The sequence below is a fragment of the Thunnus thynnus genome, chromosome 16 (genome assembly GCF_963924715.1).
Source record: "Thunnus thynnus chromosome 16, fThuThy2.1, whole genome shotgun sequence".
Taxonomy (NCBI): Eukaryota; Metazoa; Chordata; class Actinopteri; order Scombriformes; family Scombridae; genus Thunnus; species Thunnus thynnus.
In genome coordinates this window covers 8,613,304-8,630,666 of record NC_089532.1, presented here as the reverse complement: position 1 = coordinate 8,630,666, position 17,363 = coordinate 8,613,304, and the positions used below count along the sequence as shown (strand labels likewise).

The window sequence follows — 17,363 nt, the reverse complement described above, 5'->3', positions numbered from 1 at the left end:
CAACACACGGTGGGTTTTGAAGGCTGACTGATGTTTTAAAACCATTAAATTTGACAGTTTTTCTACATGTAAATGGGTTGAATTGAAACATAATCAGATGTAATGCATAGCAGTGGAACACTGTTTATTGCATTACAGATGTATAAGTAATGTAAATAGGCAGTTTCATAGTGTGTACTGTTCATTTATGAAGGCAGATACATGAAAACATAAGGGCCCTGGATGTAATATGTAAAAACACTTCCTGTGATACATCTTTTATGTTTCCTTTTCATTCCCCAAATGAAAATACCAATGAATGAGGCTGAACATTGATGTGTAGTGCATCTGTGAAACGTGTTAAGACAAAACTTTGGCAAGCATCAGCCACATAAATCAAGGGGGGGAGAAAAAAAAAAGACAAGAGCTTCAAATCCTCAAATCAATCTGCTGCCACTGTATTTCCACTTGTGTTAGAATCATATACAACTCATTTAGAGCGATTACAGTTTCAAAAACATTACATATCTCAAAAGAGATTGATTTAAACGTCCCTTAAATCTTCATAAAAGTCTTTTGGGATTCCATTTCCAAAAGTCCTCAAGCTCTTTCTCAGAGATTTATAAAAGTAAATACTGAGTTTAAAAGCAACATGCCACCCCAAAAGGTCCATCTTAAAAAATGATCCGTAAAGTGCAATGTCACATTGAGCGTCATAAAAGGCTTTAAGATTTCAATAAATACTTTCTGTACAACATTAGTCCCATTGGGTTTGCGTCAGAGAGGATGAAGAGGAGTAGTAGTGGTCTGTCTGGTGCTGTTTCTGCCAGAAAGTAGTTACAGTTTATGGAGTATGTAGCTTGTTAAATACGGTCGATTTCTCCCAAATGTTACGCCTGTGATTTCATGCTTCTGTCCCCCTCCAACCAGTATTCTTCCGTCTGCATCTCCGTGAGCCGAGAAACCGTCCTCTGGAAGGCAAACATCTCCTCTTCTCCGCTGAAGATGGACAGACTGCTGGCGTCTTCCTGGTAAACAACAACAAAATTAAATTGTAGTTTTTAAGTGTAACTCAGGATAGCGTCATCTGTCTCTACAAAGGTTGGGGGTTTGATTCTCTCTGAGGCAAAACGTGTGTATGTGGAGTCAAGCCTCTTTTTACCACAAACAAGAATTCCTGTTCTCTGCCACTGGAAGAGTCGGACGAAGCCTGATTTTGCTGAATAATTAAAATTAATGACAGACATTGCCTCCCTTGAATCTCTAATCACAAGGACAAATAGCTACCAAAGGAAGTTTTATGAAGTTTGGTCAAATTTTTTCAATGTGTATAAAGAAATAAACATTATTTTGTTTATTAAATGTGCTATTTCTGTTGTATTTATGCGTTTATTAATTTATGTACGCCACTTCCATGTTTGTTCTGTTTGTTCCATTACCTGTTCTTCACTGTAATATTATGTCTTGTGTTGCATTATGTTTTTTATTTACTGGAAATGTTGCATTACATCAGTAAAAAATACAAGAAAATCAATGTGCATTACAGTCTTTACACCACTGCTTCTTCACAGCAGACATTTTAAGTCGTCATTGCAGGAAAAGCACAGCTGTAACTCTGATGGCTCAGTAACATAAGTAGTGAAAATGAATAAAAAAGGGCGAGGACAGCACACTTAGTTTACTTATTTGTAATTCCCACATGGACGTTTCCTTCCCGAACAATTTCCCATCGCCAAAGTGACATGTGTTTCGTTCCCAAAAATTAAATTCAATTAAATTGAGTACTAGTTGTGCTGTCCTAGCCCTTTTTTATTCATTTTCACTACTTTAAGGATTCAGCACCCTGTGTTATTATACAACGTGTTCACCCTGAGTTGAACACGTTGTATTATATTTTTCAGTAGCAAAAGTACACATTACCAGGACCTTCATAACAGGACAACTAAATGTAATGCAGCAGTTATTGATAGTGTTCATTACACCTGTGCTTCCTGTGCTAAGACATGTCTGAATGTCTGTATGTATGTTAAAGGTCTATTGCAAGACATTTTCCCACATCAGAAAAGCTCATTAACACTGCAGAGATGAAACTGTCACTGGGTTGAGTTGATGTCAGTCTGTTTTCTAGGACTAATAATATTTATAGGAAAGATTATTTTCATTATAGATTAATGAATAATTGATATATCGATCACAATTTCCCAAAGTCAAAGAAACATATGCTGTACAAATCAGTCCAAAACCCAAAGATCTTCAGTGGACTATTACACAAGACAAAGAAAAGCAGCAAATCCACATATTTAAAGAAGCTGCAAATGTTTGGCATTTTACTTGAAAAATGACTCCAACAAGTTGCAGAATTGACAAATTGTTGATTGACAGGTGGATTTATAATTTCAGCTCTAGTTGTTTCATACTATTCTTCTAAAAATAAAGGTTTTAAATCCTGAAATAAATCAGAACAAGCCTGATCGGTGCACTAGAAACAAGAAAAAACAGGTGAAATAATTTTATAGATCATGTATTTCATATCTATATACAGACAGAATAGATTTTGTACCTCTAACTAGCATGTTTTCATTCCTGATTGTTTGTCAGTTTGTTCGAATCACAAACACTTGACAGATTTCAATGAAATGCAGTGGACAGGAAGATGAGGGTCCAGGATTTTTTGAGGCATTTTGGGACATTTTCTCCTCCATTTTTACACTGGCAGCTGTTCTTACACGAATGAAAGAAAATCTGGGACATGTATTCCATGATTATCTAACTTTGACGTATATTTATTGCAGTTTTAAAATGACTCAACCTGTTATTATTAAAATAGGATTGTGCAGTCTAAGTGGAGGTACTTTATGTACTCAGGACTTTCAGACTGAATAACTGGTTAACACAGGATTTTTTTTGTGCTGTTATGTGTTTTAAGCTCTACTCACCGGCAGCCAAACACCTCAGCCACCTTAATTACCTACATTTACAACTGCAAGTACACACCCAACATGAAAAACTGGTTTAGCTGTAAGAACAGAGTCTGAACTCTTACCCTTTTCAGCCCCAGATCATCCATGAGAATGTGGCTCTCGTCATGACTGTGATCCCCCTCGTGTACAAAAATATCCTCCAGCGGGTGATCGGCAAGGATCACCACTCGAACCTGAAACGAGGAGAAGATTCATTGTTAAATCATGAAGGAAAAGCTGAAGTCGGTGTTTAAAGTGTCCGTGCGGTGTACCTTGTTGTCATAGAGCGCATCCACGAGCGTAATGAGTCGCCTGGCTTGAGTTTTCTTGTTCAGCGTCAGCAGAGGAATGTGTCGAATGAAGACGGTGTCGAACAGCCTGGATATCTCAAGGTAGTCACTGGCCCCTAAAGGCTGAAACATCACATTCGAACACCGGATGTTACCTTATTATTCATTAAGCTTTCAAGAGCAGGATTTCTGATCTTCAGTCACATTGAAGTGCGTCCTTTACTAGAACATTACAGGCTTAACTTACTATAAATGTGACATTTCAGTGTTTTTTTATGTGATTAAATGTTATAAATACATCGGTCTCCATTTAGTTTAGTTGCCCCAGATCCTCTCCATCTCTATAGATTGCTTCAAACTTCTTCCACCTCTACAGACTTTATCATTTAAACACATGTTGCAAAACCAAGAATTATTTAACCCTCTGATCCAGTCCATAAATCCAATTTGTTGTATTTTTTGCCACAGTGCAACAATAAAACAAACAAACACAAATGTTCTTAGAATTTTAATATTTTATGCAATATTACCATAATAAAGCCTCAATGAAGCAAGCAAACAAGCAGATAGAGAGTATGTGACACTGTCATACAGTCACATAGAGATATCAAGGGATATTTTAAGGCAACATGAGAGTTTATAAGGATTTTATAACCTGACAGCAATCTGAAACATCTGGAAATGCTTCGTCCGTAAATAAATAGATATCCTCACTGTCGAGTGTTCTTTTATTTTTGATATTAGACACTCAACACAACAATAATGTGCTGACAAGTGAGCAAAAACCTGATTTTTGTGAATCAGTGTATCCTTGTTGGATACAATAGTAAAAGAAAATAATCTCAGAGCAATAAATATGACAAAGATGTTGGACTCACTCTATCACACAGCTCCTCAAAGGTACAGTCTGCAATGGTCCCGCACGCTTTGTTCAGACGGACTTTCCTGTTCTGGACGTTCAGAGTTCTTGGTCGAGTTACTGTCGGGGGGAAAAGTGAAATGTTAATCTTAATTTTTAAAAAAATGTTGCAATTTCAGCAGTAATACAGATAAATGTTAACTGTAGTATTTTTTACTCGACTTACTGTCGTTCTGCTTAAAAGCCAGTTCATCAAACATCTTATCTAGAGTCACTTCTGCATCAGGCTCACTGGAGCTGCAATAAATATAACAGAGGAAACGTTTAGGAAAAAAACATTTATATGACTTTAAAAGTTTAAAAAACGGGCTTGCAGCGACTGAATGAACTTCTTACAGAAAGTACAGTTTTCCAGCAGAGGGTCTATTCCTTTTACGGTAGTCTATCCCCGAATCCAGGCGAAGAGTTTGGCAATATTTCTGCATGTGAGGGACAAATTGTCAACAACAGGTGCCTTTAAAATCCAGAGACAAAATTTCAATACGATTGTCGCAGATATAGTTTACTTTATTTACCTGCAGCACAGCAATGAAAGGCACAAAGTTGACTCTCTGTAGCCCGTTTTTATACAAGTCTGAGGGAAAAGAGCAAATAAAATGGTTTGATTGTTCTGTTTAATCTTAACTTTGGCTATATTTGGCTGCATTATTATTATTACGTCATTGCTAACAAAGACAACATGTTTAAGCAGTTGTTTTTTTTTTTTGATGAAAATGACACATATAAATCTTAGAGTTTCTTCTCTTTGTCACATTAATGGAGGTATACTGGAGTCTTTTTTAGATCATATATAATTAACTGAAGCAAATTAAAGTTCTGTTGACATCTCAGGGACATTCAAAGGAATCTGGAAGCGCCCCAACTCTGTCCATGTGGTGACAACAGCTTCTGAAGACATCTGGGAAGACACTTAAAGACTTTTAAAAGGATATGTTACAATACTTGCTGCTCACCTTCAGGGGGACGGTTAGAAGTGGCCACAACTACAACACCGTTCAGAAACAGATTCTCAAAAAGCTGCCTGAGAATCATGGCGTCAGCGATATCAGTGACCTGAAATATGTGTGAGAAATAAAAAAATCAAAGCATGAACAACACTGCTGAGGTTACTGATACTGTCAAACAGCACTGATACTGTGGTGGTAGAAACACTGAAAATCATTACCTGAAACTCATCAAAGCACAAAAGACAAGCCTCCTCACTAATCTCCTCAGCAACAGGAGCAATGGGGTCATAGGATTTGGCCATTTTTCCCGCTTTCCTCTTTGGCATACTCTGTTTCAGTCGATGAATCCCTTAAAAACAAAAAAAAGAACAAACATTAGTGTTGGATCTAGATCTGTAGAATAAGTGTAAGAATAAAGAAATAGACATAAATACATACATACAATAAAATACATAAATGCTCCATCTCTCCTCTCTGATTAGGGCTGTGAGTTTGGTTGACAAAATGTTCAGCTATACATACTCAATACAGCAAAAAACACAGAGTGAGAGCAAAAATGATACTTGACACTTGGGAATAAGGGAATAGACCCTCAACTGTTTTGTCAGCAGTATGCATATCCTCTATAAGACATATGTAAGCTGTGCCTTAAATGTAACAAAACCGAGATGTGGTGACAAAAACAGGAAACACAAGCAGAGCTCAACAACCACAGCACTTTGTTCTACTGACTTTGAATAAAGGCGACAGCCTTGTATGCAGATACAACATACATACACTATTTCACTCCTACTGAAACGTGCCTAGGTGTTCTTAGAATAAAAGGCTGCCACGTTTATGATGAAAGTGTGAAGGCCTGTGTTTCCTCTTGGCATTCTGAGTCATTTATGAAGTTCAGCTAAGTTGATGGTAAAAAAAAAAAAAAAACACCTGGCTGTTAAAACATGCTGAAATTACAAAATTATTCTCAACATTTGACTTCTGACACAAATACTGACAAGGAAGCACAGTGTCATAGATACAAAGACTTTTAGGTTAAGGAAACATACTTGAGACTGGATGTGAATTTATATTCACTGTACAAGTACAGATGTCATATTTAAATATTTTTATGCCATGTTATTATTATTTATTATATATTTTTTTGAATCCTTATAGTTTAATCCATTGTACTCCATGTATATGTCACTATTATTATTGCTATTATGTTTTCATATCATCTCAGATGGGAGGAGAGAAGGAGAAGATGTGAACAGATGAGGGCTTTCATGGGTGTAAAATATTATTTAAACATTGGTTTGTTTTTTTTGTCACAATCCTATTTATTGATACTCTCAAGAAAAGATAATGTGGGAGGGAAAAGATACAGAGCACCCTGCATAGAGCTGCAGAATCAGTGTGTTGCCTGTTATGGTGACATAATGACTGAGTGAATGCTGAATGAATGAGCATAAGTACAACAAGACACAGTGTCGCCCTCTGGTGGCACAAAGTCTGCCTCAAATGTGTTTAAATGGCTTGAACTGAACACAAAAATGGTAAAAAAATAAATAAAATTATATCTCAAGCTAAGCTCCATCATTGAATTGGCGATGTAAGCAGTATATATAGCAGTATATATATTATTTCTGCATCATTGCTGAGTTTTCCAACAATTGATCAACAGTGACAACAATGAAGAAACAGGGTGAGGTGGGTATAAGACCTTTTTAACTGACAATGTGGACTGTATTTACAACTGGTGAAAATTTATGATTTTTTAAAGATTTCTCTGTTGTGTTGAACGTAGGGACATGTGTCTGTTATTTTTGGAGCACATCTTCTACTTTTTAGATTTGAGACACCTCATCCTAAACATAACTTAGTCATTATTCGCTGGTTTATCTGCCATCTACTGGCTTTGAATGGCGCTTTACATCTGAGCATTTTTGCTACAAACATGAATTGTACTCACTTTTATGCACATCCAACATGAAGCCGTGGAAATGAACCCTCTTTTTCTTTTCAGTCTCCACATGTGAATAAAACATGTCCATCACCATAGTTTTTCCTGTGCCTGAAACAATGAAGGTCATGTGAGGTTAGGAACAAACCTACACATAATGCTGTCAAAAATAAAAAGTAATTTAGATGTATGTCTCTCCTGCTCATATCTCTTACCAACATCACCGTAGATGTAGTAACCTTTTGGAGGTTTAGGTTTTGTGAAAAACTGAAAGATGAATAAAGAAAAAGAAATCAGAAGAATTCTGGTGCTACAAAATTATGCAAAAATAAATATAAGTCTACTGTGTAATAATAAAACAACTCTTTATCAACTTAGATAACAAAAAACAGTGAAGTTTAAAGGACGGGTTCACAATTTTCATGTCTGTCTTAAAACAACAGTCAGGAATTTGATGCTAAAAAGACTGTGAATTTGGCAGATATCCTCTTGATATGACTAACTCAAGACTGCTGAAGCCTCATATAAAAAGGTCAAGGTCACTTTTATTGTCTCCCTTAGTAAAAAAAATCGGGGAATTGCTGCAACAACAACAATCATAATAAAAGCAACATAAGAAAAAACACAATAAATAAGAACGAAATGTGCAGGCCTAAGATAAAGAATGATCAGTAAAAAAAGTCTAAAGAAAAAAAAGGCAAAAACATCTCGAGCATACACACCTCTTAAGTTTCAGATTAACTTATAAATGACTGTGTGGACACACTGTGGATTTTGGACCCCGTCACTTACACTGAGAGTGCATTTGAAGGGGATCTGTTAATGGTCAGCATGAACAGGAGGAATGATTACAGCGAGGAAAACGTCTTTCAGTGTTTATTCTGTTTTCAGTTCTGTTGTTTTAAGACAGACTTGAAAAAATTGTGAACATGTCCTTTAATAGGAAAATGAAAACATCACGGGGTGTTTGATTTCTCTACCTTAGAGAAGAAGGATGTAGGTGTGTTGCTGTATCCTCTGAGTGTTTTGTGCAGCTTGTCCAGCGTCTGCAGCACTGTTTTCTGGTGCTCATCCTCCCGCAGACTCCCGTCTCTGATTAGCCCGCAGTAGTGATCCAGAGGCCCGCTGTACCCGGCGGCGCTGTTCCCGCTGTCCTCCAAAGCCTGCTGGGCTTTCACCGTGTAGCCTTTAATATAATAACAACAACACGGACAGTTCAGGAACTTCAGCTGGTTTATTTACTCCCTCGGACCTGCACAAAAACGAGTTTATTGATGCGGAAAGTTACGATAATGTTGCTGCTGAGGACAACGACCAAAGGTTAGTTAAGTGACAGCTACGCTAGTTTGACAGCTGACAGGGCAAGAAAAACATAACAAGGTAAGTTTAAAAAAGGTTGAATATAGTAAATTATAGTAAAAGTAAAACAGGTTTATTTTGAGAGTTTAAACTAGCTACGAGAGATGAATTAAAAGTAAACCTAGGTCGACTTTTAAGCAGTAGGTTAATAAGGTTAGACCAAAAAACACGTTTAACACGATCAATATCTAAAACGACTCACCAAAAAAACGCCTCACCTCGTTTGCAGAGGTCTGACAGAGATTTTAGCAGCTTTCTGGAGGAATGTCTCTCTGTCAGAAGACACCTAAAGCCCAGAGAAGCTGAGGGTGACATCTTTAGAGACAGCGGCACCCACACCGCCATCTTGGCTTCAAATTTCCTCAACGTAACTTTATTAGCAAACTCATAAACGCACAAACACACAGAAGTGTTGTTGTCGCTCTCAGCCGGCAGGGGGCGACATTTATATTTCTTATTAAAAAAACAACATTTATTATAATAATAATAATAATAGTTATTATTATTATTACATTTTATAAACTAAGCATTATGACAATCAAAATTGGTTGCAGCAGTGCTGATAAATTCAAGTTTATTCACTTTTCAACAACAAGGCAATTAAAATAGCTTCATGTAGGACATAAAAGCCATCAAGACATCATATAAAATAAACACAAGGCAATAAAAATTTTTTATATAAATGCGATTTTAAAAGAGTAAAATGAGATAAATCTTGATAATAAAGAAGAATAAAGAATTGAATACAACTGATTAAACGGGAGAATAAAAAATTATAGTGAAGTGCAATACATGAATAAATAGTTTTAAATACAATTGAATAAAATACAGTGGCAAACAAAAGTTTTGAGCCACGATTTGAAAAAAATCAATCTGAGATTTGCTGAGAAAAGTAAAAGTTATCAAGGCTCTTTATTTTTTCCTTTTCTAACATGTATTTTTTTAATGTTACTTAATAACAATTAGTTGATTGATTGATTAGACGATTGACATAAAATTAATCTGCAACAATTTTGATAATCAATGAATGATTCAAGTCAATTATCAAGTAAATATGCCTACAACTGTAAACTGACTATCTTCTGGGTTTTTGAGCTCAGAGAAATTGTGACCACCATTTTTTCCACTATTTTTGGAAATTTTATTACTAAACAATTAATTAAAATAAATAAATAAATAAAAAGGTTAGTTGCAGCCACAATCTCAAGCTTGCACAATACACACACTCCACCTGCTTTGGCATAACACAGATTTATGACTCCATTACCCGCTAGAGTAGCAGCACCTACTGAAATACCCAAATGTATTAAGGAGTAAATGAATGTTGCGTGGTTTCAGTTTACAACAGGCTAAATTTAGAAAACATACACCTGTGTCCAAATCATTGCATGCAGCACCTAAATGTGAAATACTATATTGACTCGTTGTGCATCACTGAAATGAAAAAAACAATACAACTAACGCAAGAATATTAAAATATTATTAAAAATGCAGTGATGCAAATAAAGCAATTTCAATATACACACAAAAATGAAGATAAATTAGATTTTCACAGCATGTAATCACAAATAAACGAGGTAGGCAAACATTATTAGGGTAATTATAACATATTATTTAGGGCTGCAACTAATGATAATTGTTATTATCAATTAATCTGCCCATAATTGTCTCAATTAATTGTTTGGTACATAAAATGTCAGATAAATAGTGAAAAATGGCCACAAAAAAAATCCCAGATCAAAGTGGCATCTTCAAATTCCTTTTTTTTGTCCGATCAAGGGACAAAAACCCAAAGATATTCTATTTATGGTGATGTAAAAAACAGCAAATCGTCACATTTGAGAAGCTGGAAACAACTTGAAAAATGACTCAAATGATTGTTAATCTCTTATCAAATTTGTCACTACTAAATTATATGTCAATCAACTGTTTCGGCTCTAATATGATTATATTTTGTGATATCAGATAACTACAGTTTGAATAAAAGCTACAAAGACTGGAGGTTTACAGTTAAATGCACACAGTTGGAGAAACCCACTATAAGAATATTATTCATACTTTCAGTTGAATATTCTCATTATAATTAACAGCAGAAAGTCTGTCCTCGGTCTAATTATACATCCACAGCACTGAGCTGGAGTTGCAGACAAAACATGGGAGGGTGTTATAAGGCTTAGAGGCTTGTTGCCATGACAACAGAGGAGCCCTTCTCCCTCTCTCTCTCTAATGCACACACTCTGTCACTCGCTCTCTGTCTGTCTCTGTTGTATACACACACACACACACACACACACACACACACACACACATATACAGTATTACAGTGGAGTCCGCCTTGCTTTGAGGTCCGTGCTCTGCTATTGGAAGCACGAAAAATATAGGAAATACAGCAAAGGAGCGCAGGGATACTCCTCCAGTCCACATCTGTTTTGGATGGTGAGTGCCTGCTGACCAGGATATTGTTTGTTTACATGCTGCATCCTTTGTGTTTCTGTGTCAAATCTGCCCTAAAACAGGATTAATTTTAAATGTATAAATTGCAGGTTCACTCTACAGCTGCTGCTGCTGCTGCTGCATGAGAGGTGTGCCACATGTTTCTTCTCTTATACCTGCTGCTTCTTCTTTTCCTTTTTTTTTTTTTTTTTGTTTTTTTTAAAGATTAGGGTGGAAGCTGTCATCGTAATGGTAATTCATAGCCGGGTAGCCATGGTGAAGTCAATTTTCCCCCTCCCTCTGCCACTGCCGAATGCATTAGTCTAATGAGATGTCTGCAGCCTGTGTGCCTAGCAGCAGCAGCAGTGGCAGCAGCAGCAGCAGCAGCGGCAACAGCGGCAGTGTTAACCAAAAGGGACGAGGAAGAGCGGAGAGAGGAGGGGGGGGGAAGAGCTACATACAGCAAGAAAAAGATGGCTTTCTCTCCATTGTGAGGGATTTCGCTTATTAGTCACCTTTAGGCTTCTGGGATTTAAGAAAAAAAAAGGGCTTTGCTCCTTGGTTTTCACAATAGAAGACAGCAGGTAATAGACACCCTCCCCCCTCCTCTCTCTCTCTCTCTCTCTCTCTCTCTCTCTCTGTCCCTCTCTCTCTCTCTCAGGTTTATTGGTGTGTTATCAGTGCAGGATGGAGGTGCTGTTTCCTCCACAGCTCATGCATGGCTGCCTTTTGTGTTGTTCCATTATTATGGTGCTCTGCTAAATGCTGCTGCTCTCACCGCATTGCTCAGCTGAGTATTCTGCAGTCTCTTTAGTGTTTGGATGTTGCTGCTGATGTAAACCTTTCGCCAAGCCGTTCTGCTTCCTCTGTGTCTGCTCTAAATTGATGCTAATGCTGCTCTCTAACACTGTGGTGTGTAGCTGTTTAGAGGAGGAAGGGGGGGTGGGGAGGGGGGTTAATGTGCAAGCAAAGTGGTATGTTTTTGTACGTTTCTCCTGCTTGAGCTCTCTGGTTGTTTGTGTCTCCTTTGTCTCTAGCTCCAAATGAGTGTACCTGCAGCAACAGTACAGAAATCAGACGGCAACAACAGTGAAATGCAATCAGCTGCAGTGGCTCCCTCCTTCATCCCCAGCCAGTCGGGGAAGATACCAGGCAGGAAGAGAGGGAGACCCCCGCTCCGCAATGTCGCCAAGATGGATTTTCCCAACCGGTATCCTGAATCCCTCCCTCCACTCAAAGTGCCAAAGAAGAGGGGGAGAAAGCCGGGCTTCAAGGTCAGCCAGATTATGGGGGGGGGAATAGAAACGGGATGAGACTGTGGTCTGTGGATGCAGCATGTTTAAAAATGCATGTGTACACAGGCTCACAGGCTCCATAGCCCTCAGATTTAGTGGGACCCCAGTGTAACAGAGACTTAACATCTTTGAGGCTTTGTTCAGCTGTAGTCAAATATTATGGAAATAATGCCATGTCAAAAGAGGAAGTCATTATATAGACAAATATGTCTGTTTTCTATTCATAAATACAAACAAAACTGCAGCATAAAAACTGCAGCTTTAAACAGATTTGGTATCCTGATTATTACATTCCTCCCTACATGATTTAGTAGCCTATGTGTAAATAAATGATATGCCCAAAATAAACACAGGAATGCAAAAACATTTCCTACTTCTGCTTACTTTTTCAGCTCAAACCTAGGATGGTGATGACGCCATTGGCTATTTCTCCACCCAGCAGCACCCCTGAGCCCGATATGAGCTCCATTCCTCAGGATGCCGCCACCATCCCCCACTCTGCCACGCCCCAGGTGCTCACAGGTAGGACGGAAAACACTCTAAACACATGTAAGAAGCACTTTTATCTTTCCAATCCTCATTTAAAGGCACAAAAAGATCTCATAACTCACTACAAAAGTCAATAAAAGCATCAAACTCTTTCTTTTCTTTCTATATTTTTTACTTTTCTTTCCCATTCTGTCTCTCCCCCTGCATCAGTCTGTATCTACATCAACAAGCAGGCCAACACAGGCCCCAACCTGGACAGGAAGAAGATCCAGCAGCTCCCTGATCACTTTGGACCCGACAGGCCCTCTGTGGTGCTGCAGCAGGCCGTCCAAGGCTGCATTGACAGCGCCTTCCAGCAGAAAACAGTGTTCACTCTCCTCACACAAGGCTACGGAGGAGAAAAAATATCAGGTATCATGCAAACACTGTCCTTCAGGTGTTACTTTCTGGTTTTTACCACTTCACTGAGTAAAAAAAAAAACATGCATTAGTGAGCGATTAATGACCTAATTTGCAAGAAATTGCATCTAAACTGAACTGCTGTTTAAAGCGGTCCCCCCTGTTTTGCTCTTGCAGCCACGTTTGATGGGAAGCAGCACCTTCTGAGCCTCCCCGTAGTGAACAGCATCGACTATGTGCTTCGTTTTCTGAAGAAGCTCTGTCGCAGCTTGCACTGTGAAAACCTCTTCAGTGATCAGCCCATTACCCAGCACAGTGGTGGCTCCTACCAGTCAGATGGTATTTATACGTTTTGCCTCCTCAGTAAAAGCTACTGTGCTGATATAAACAGATTCTTTGTGCTGATTTTGTTATTGATAGCCTTCATCTTGTCTTTAGCTGAAACATCTATGGCCGAGGACTACCATTTAGACCAGTCAGATGGTAAACGCTACTCCGTGGACCCCGGGGAGTCTGCTTTCAGCTCTATAAGCTCCTCTTACTCGCCAAAGTCCTCCTACGGGTTTCGTTCATCACAGCAGTTCTCCAACGGCTCGGCCTCCATGAGCATGTGCAGGCAGTCGTCCACCAGCCCGAACACGTTCCCTGAGAGCAACAGGACAGGTGAGAGGTTGTCATAGGACAAAAAAAACAGAGATTTATATCCCCTGATGAGTTAAAGTAAAGCTGATTTGTTTTTCCAGGAGGTTATAATGCATCTCCAGAGTCCCAAGAGTCCAAGGCTCCACCCAATAAGGACCCATCCACCTGGTCTGTGGAAGATGTTGTCTGGTTCATCAGGGATGCGGATCCCCAGGCCCTCGGCCCTCATGCAGATGTATTTAGGAAACATGTAAGTCCCCTTTTTCATTGTGTTCCTGACAGGCTGCCTCGTTAATGAACTTCCAGAATGGAAATCACATCAGCTGGTCACAGATTTCTTTCCTGACTTCCTCTTCTGCTTTTCCCAGGAGATCGACGGAAACGCCTTGTTACTCCTGAAGAGCGACATGATCATGAAGTACCTCGGACTGAAGCTGGGGCCGGCCTTGAAGCTTTGCTACCACATCGACAAACTAAAGCAGACCAAGTTCTGAAACCCCCCTTACATGATATTCCTTTTTTTCTGTCTCTCTCTCTGTCTCTCTTTCACCCAGAAGGGTCAAATCCAAAAGTACATTTTGCTGAAGATTTCCATAATGTCATGTAGTGATAATCACAATTTAAACCGTCTCTTCTCTTCTTCTCCTCTTCTCTTCTCTTCTCTTCTCTTCTCTTCTCTTCTCTTCTCTTCTCTTCTCTTCTCTTCTCTTCTCTTCTCTTCTCTTCTCCTCTCTTCTCTTCTCTTTTTACTTACTTTACCTTTGGCACAGATTTTGAACTAAAAACACACCCTTCATAACGTAACCGGTTAAGAAGGCCAGTGTAAGAAACCGTTTAGTCTCACAAACCTTCATGTGCAGCACATCTGTCAGCTGCATGCAGATTTCATTATATATATAAATATATATATAAAAAAATCATCATCTGACAAGAAATGTATAACAGAAAACACTTTATACCTTAAGGCTACTCTCACTTTCTCAAATCTCACAAATATGATCTTGTTTACTCGCGTTTACCAAGCTGACAAACATATTTATAACTGTACTGAAAAGCAGTGCATTAAATACTACATTGCTTTTTTGATTGAGAGGTTTTAAAAAAAAAAAAATCATTTTGATACTATTTTTTCACATTACTGTGCAACAAAGGAGTAATGTTCCCATTGAATTTCTTTTTTAATTATAATTTTAATATTAAAAAAAAACCCAGTATAACCGAAATAAAACATAGCCTACATAGACAGACAGTAGCTCTCTTGTTAATATATATCTATAAGGAAAAACGAGAGCATCGTGAACGTGATATATTTATGTTTCAATATGCAAGATTGTTAGATGCCAATTATCTCCATAGGCTCTCCATGTATACTCATAAGGACGTTTTTTTAAAATTCATATGTTTCTATGTTTTTATCAAGCATCAGTGTTGATACAGAAGTTGTTAAAACACACCAAACACTTAAATGTTACACTGAGAAAACCGAAAACGACCATGTAAATGGGTATATAATATAGTATTGCTTTTGTATACCACTTTTGGTGTACAGTATGCATCCTTTTTTAATCAATTAACCTTTGTAAGTGAATGCTGCTGTAAAGATATTACATGTAAGCCATGCCTAGTGAGATCAAGCTAAGGTGTTTTATTTTACAAATCATTATGAATAAGAGTTTTAGAGAAAGCTGAGTGATCAGTACTCTGCGCTGGTGCTAAAGTTATCTACGTATTTAACTGTTTGCTTTTGTGTTTGTGAGATGTAAAGGAAATCTTATGTGTATACTGTACTGTATGTGAGTATTAAATTAAGAAATCAAGTAATCAGAGCTCTGTGTGTGTGTGTGTGTGTGTCAGACTTTTTACTTCACTGCTTGTATGAATTGTTCTCACTTGAAATGGTATATTTTTGTGTGTTTTGGTTCATTCAACAATGGTTATCTGGTTTTCTGAATGTATCCAGATTTAGATCCACATGTCTCAGAATAATTCTGTCTGGGAGCCTCATCTGTGCTTCAACACACATGATTTAACAAAGGTGACCTATATCTCCCAAACTGGTGTCCAGGGACCTCCAGGGGTCCTTGCGGGGCTGCCCAGTGAAGTTAGGAGCACTTCTTTACTGCTGCACCTGCTTCAGATTAACATACTGAGAGAATCACACAGGTTTCACTCCTTCTGTGTAATTCTGGTCAAAACTAACAGCAAAACTCTTCCCACGTGAAGTTATTGGAGGCCTGTGGTTCATTTCAGATCTATTTAAGAGTTCTTTGGCATGAAATTGTTTGGGGTTTCTGGCAGGTATCATCACCAGGATTCAGTTAAATGAAATGTAAGATTGACTTGCTTGAGGGGCCACAGAGACAAAATGAGCTGCTGGGCCTCTATTAACCCCCTCTCTTTACATTGTTTACATTTCTCTTCAAATGTTACACAGCCACCACATGTGGTTATTTGATTAAACATGATAAATTCAGGAATATGCACCTTATATCAGCTTATATAATAAGTCACACGGCCTCAAGATCATGTGGTTAAGCAGTACCTAAACTTTATCATGTCAGCAGATAGTTGTGCATATTCCCAAACAAACGCACAGTTCATCAAATTATCACAGACTCTTCGCTACCAGTGTGTCGCTTTCATTGAAGACACTGATGTCACATCCTCGCCATGGCTGAATTAACCTGTAAAAACTTGCTGTCAGGCTCCTGTTGCCTCATCAAGTACAGAGCATACAGCACACTGCAGATGTTGCACAAAGACATAAACCAGCCGGTACTCTGGAATACAGCATAGCATTGTGGAAATTGGATGAAATACAACTTTAGGAAAATGCACCGTGTGAGCACCGTAAATTAAAACAGTTGCGGTTTCAAAACTAGAGTTTGACACAGTGATGCTCTACATAATGAGGCCACACAGTTAGGACACAGTTGATATTGTATTTGTGGTTCAAACAAATCCGAACAAATAGGCAAAAACCAACTGACAAACTGAGGCAGTTGACTGTTTTGCCCACTAGGTTATCCAGCTTTGGTTCTCTGTTCTCTGAGAATTTGAGGGTTTCATAGTCTAACAAATTACGCTCAATATATTCATCTAAAAACAACAAAAAATAACTTAATACATAATTCAGCATTTTCTCACCATGATTATATTGCCTGACAGTGTAGAGAAGAATTTGAAACTAAATTTAAATGCTTTAGACCTCAAAATGTTTGGAGATAAAACTCACAGACCGGCCGAAGAAGCCTTTGGGATGACAAGGACATAAAGCAAGTCCAGCTGCCTTTTATCACCTACAGTAGACGTGCAGCACCATGACCTGGACGATGGATCATCTTTACACACAGAACTTAATATGAAACACTTAAATAACTAGAAAATATTTACAGACTTTATTTTATTTTAGGTCTTCTGAGGAGGTCATTTGAGGGGGATAACTTGAACTCATGACCTCAGCATCACCAAAATCCTGGCTGTGGCCCTGCCCACAATGAACCAGGAGCCTTTAGGGGCCCCTGGATAACCAACCAGGGGACTTTAGGGACCCCTCGTTGGTTATCCAGTCATGTTTTTTTTCCAATTTATGCTCCTTAAATCCGCATTGAACAAATATAAACTAAAATATTTCACCCTACTATAAATTCCTGATTGCTGTCAGTGAATTATTTGATCATAATTAATGAAAGCAGCTCACAATCTT

General features: G+C 38.2%; 2 protein-coding genes across 6 annotated transcripts; one reads left to right on the top strand and one right to left on the bottom strand.

The window, feature by feature from the left end:
- Window positions 1-416: 416 nt before the first annotated feature.
- Window positions 417-8,776, bottom strand: afg1la (AFG1 like ATPase a). Its single transcript, XM_067613704.1, has 13 exons — window positions 8,618-8,776; window positions 8,021-8,226; window positions 7,256-7,307; window positions 7,050-7,151; window positions 5,314-5,444; window positions 5,102-5,201; window positions 4,664-4,722; window positions 4,485-4,567; window positions 4,315-4,385; window positions 4,108-4,208; window positions 3,212-3,352; window positions 3,023-3,133; window positions 417-1,007 (listed from the first exon to the last, which is right to left on the bottom strand). The coding sequence occupies exons 1-13, from the start codon at window positions 8,742-8,744 to the stop codon at window positions 870-872; spliced, it is 1,422 nt and encodes a 473-aa protein (XP_067469805.1). The 5' UTR covers window positions 8,745-8,776; the 3' UTR covers window positions 417-869.
- LOC137199404 (sex comb on midleg-like protein 4) lies at window positions 8,222-15,478 on the top strand. 5 transcript variants are annotated; one of them, XM_067613702.1, is made up of 9 exons: window positions 8,222-8,360; window positions 10,943-10,981; window positions 11,870-12,106; window positions 12,520-12,649; window positions 12,827-13,027; window positions 13,193-13,354; window positions 13,454-13,678; window positions 13,759-13,907; window positions 14,026-15,478. In XM_067613702.1, the coding sequence occupies exons 3-9, from the start codon at window positions 11,876-11,878 to the stop codon at window positions 14,149-14,151; spliced, it is 1,224 nt and encodes a 407-aa protein (XP_067469803.1). In that variant the 5' UTR covers window positions 8,222-8,360; window positions 10,943-10,981; window positions 11,870-11,875; the 3' UTR covers window positions 14,152-15,478. The 5 variants fall into 5 exon arrangements, with proteins under 5 accessions (XP_067469803.1, XP_067469802.1, XP_067469801.1 ...); XM_067613701.1 differs by lacking the exon at window positions 10,943-10,981; XM_067613700.1 differs by lacking the exon at window positions 10,943-10,981 and having other exon boundaries at window positions 8,222-8,420.
- Window positions 15,479-17,363: the final 1,885 nt, after the last annotated feature.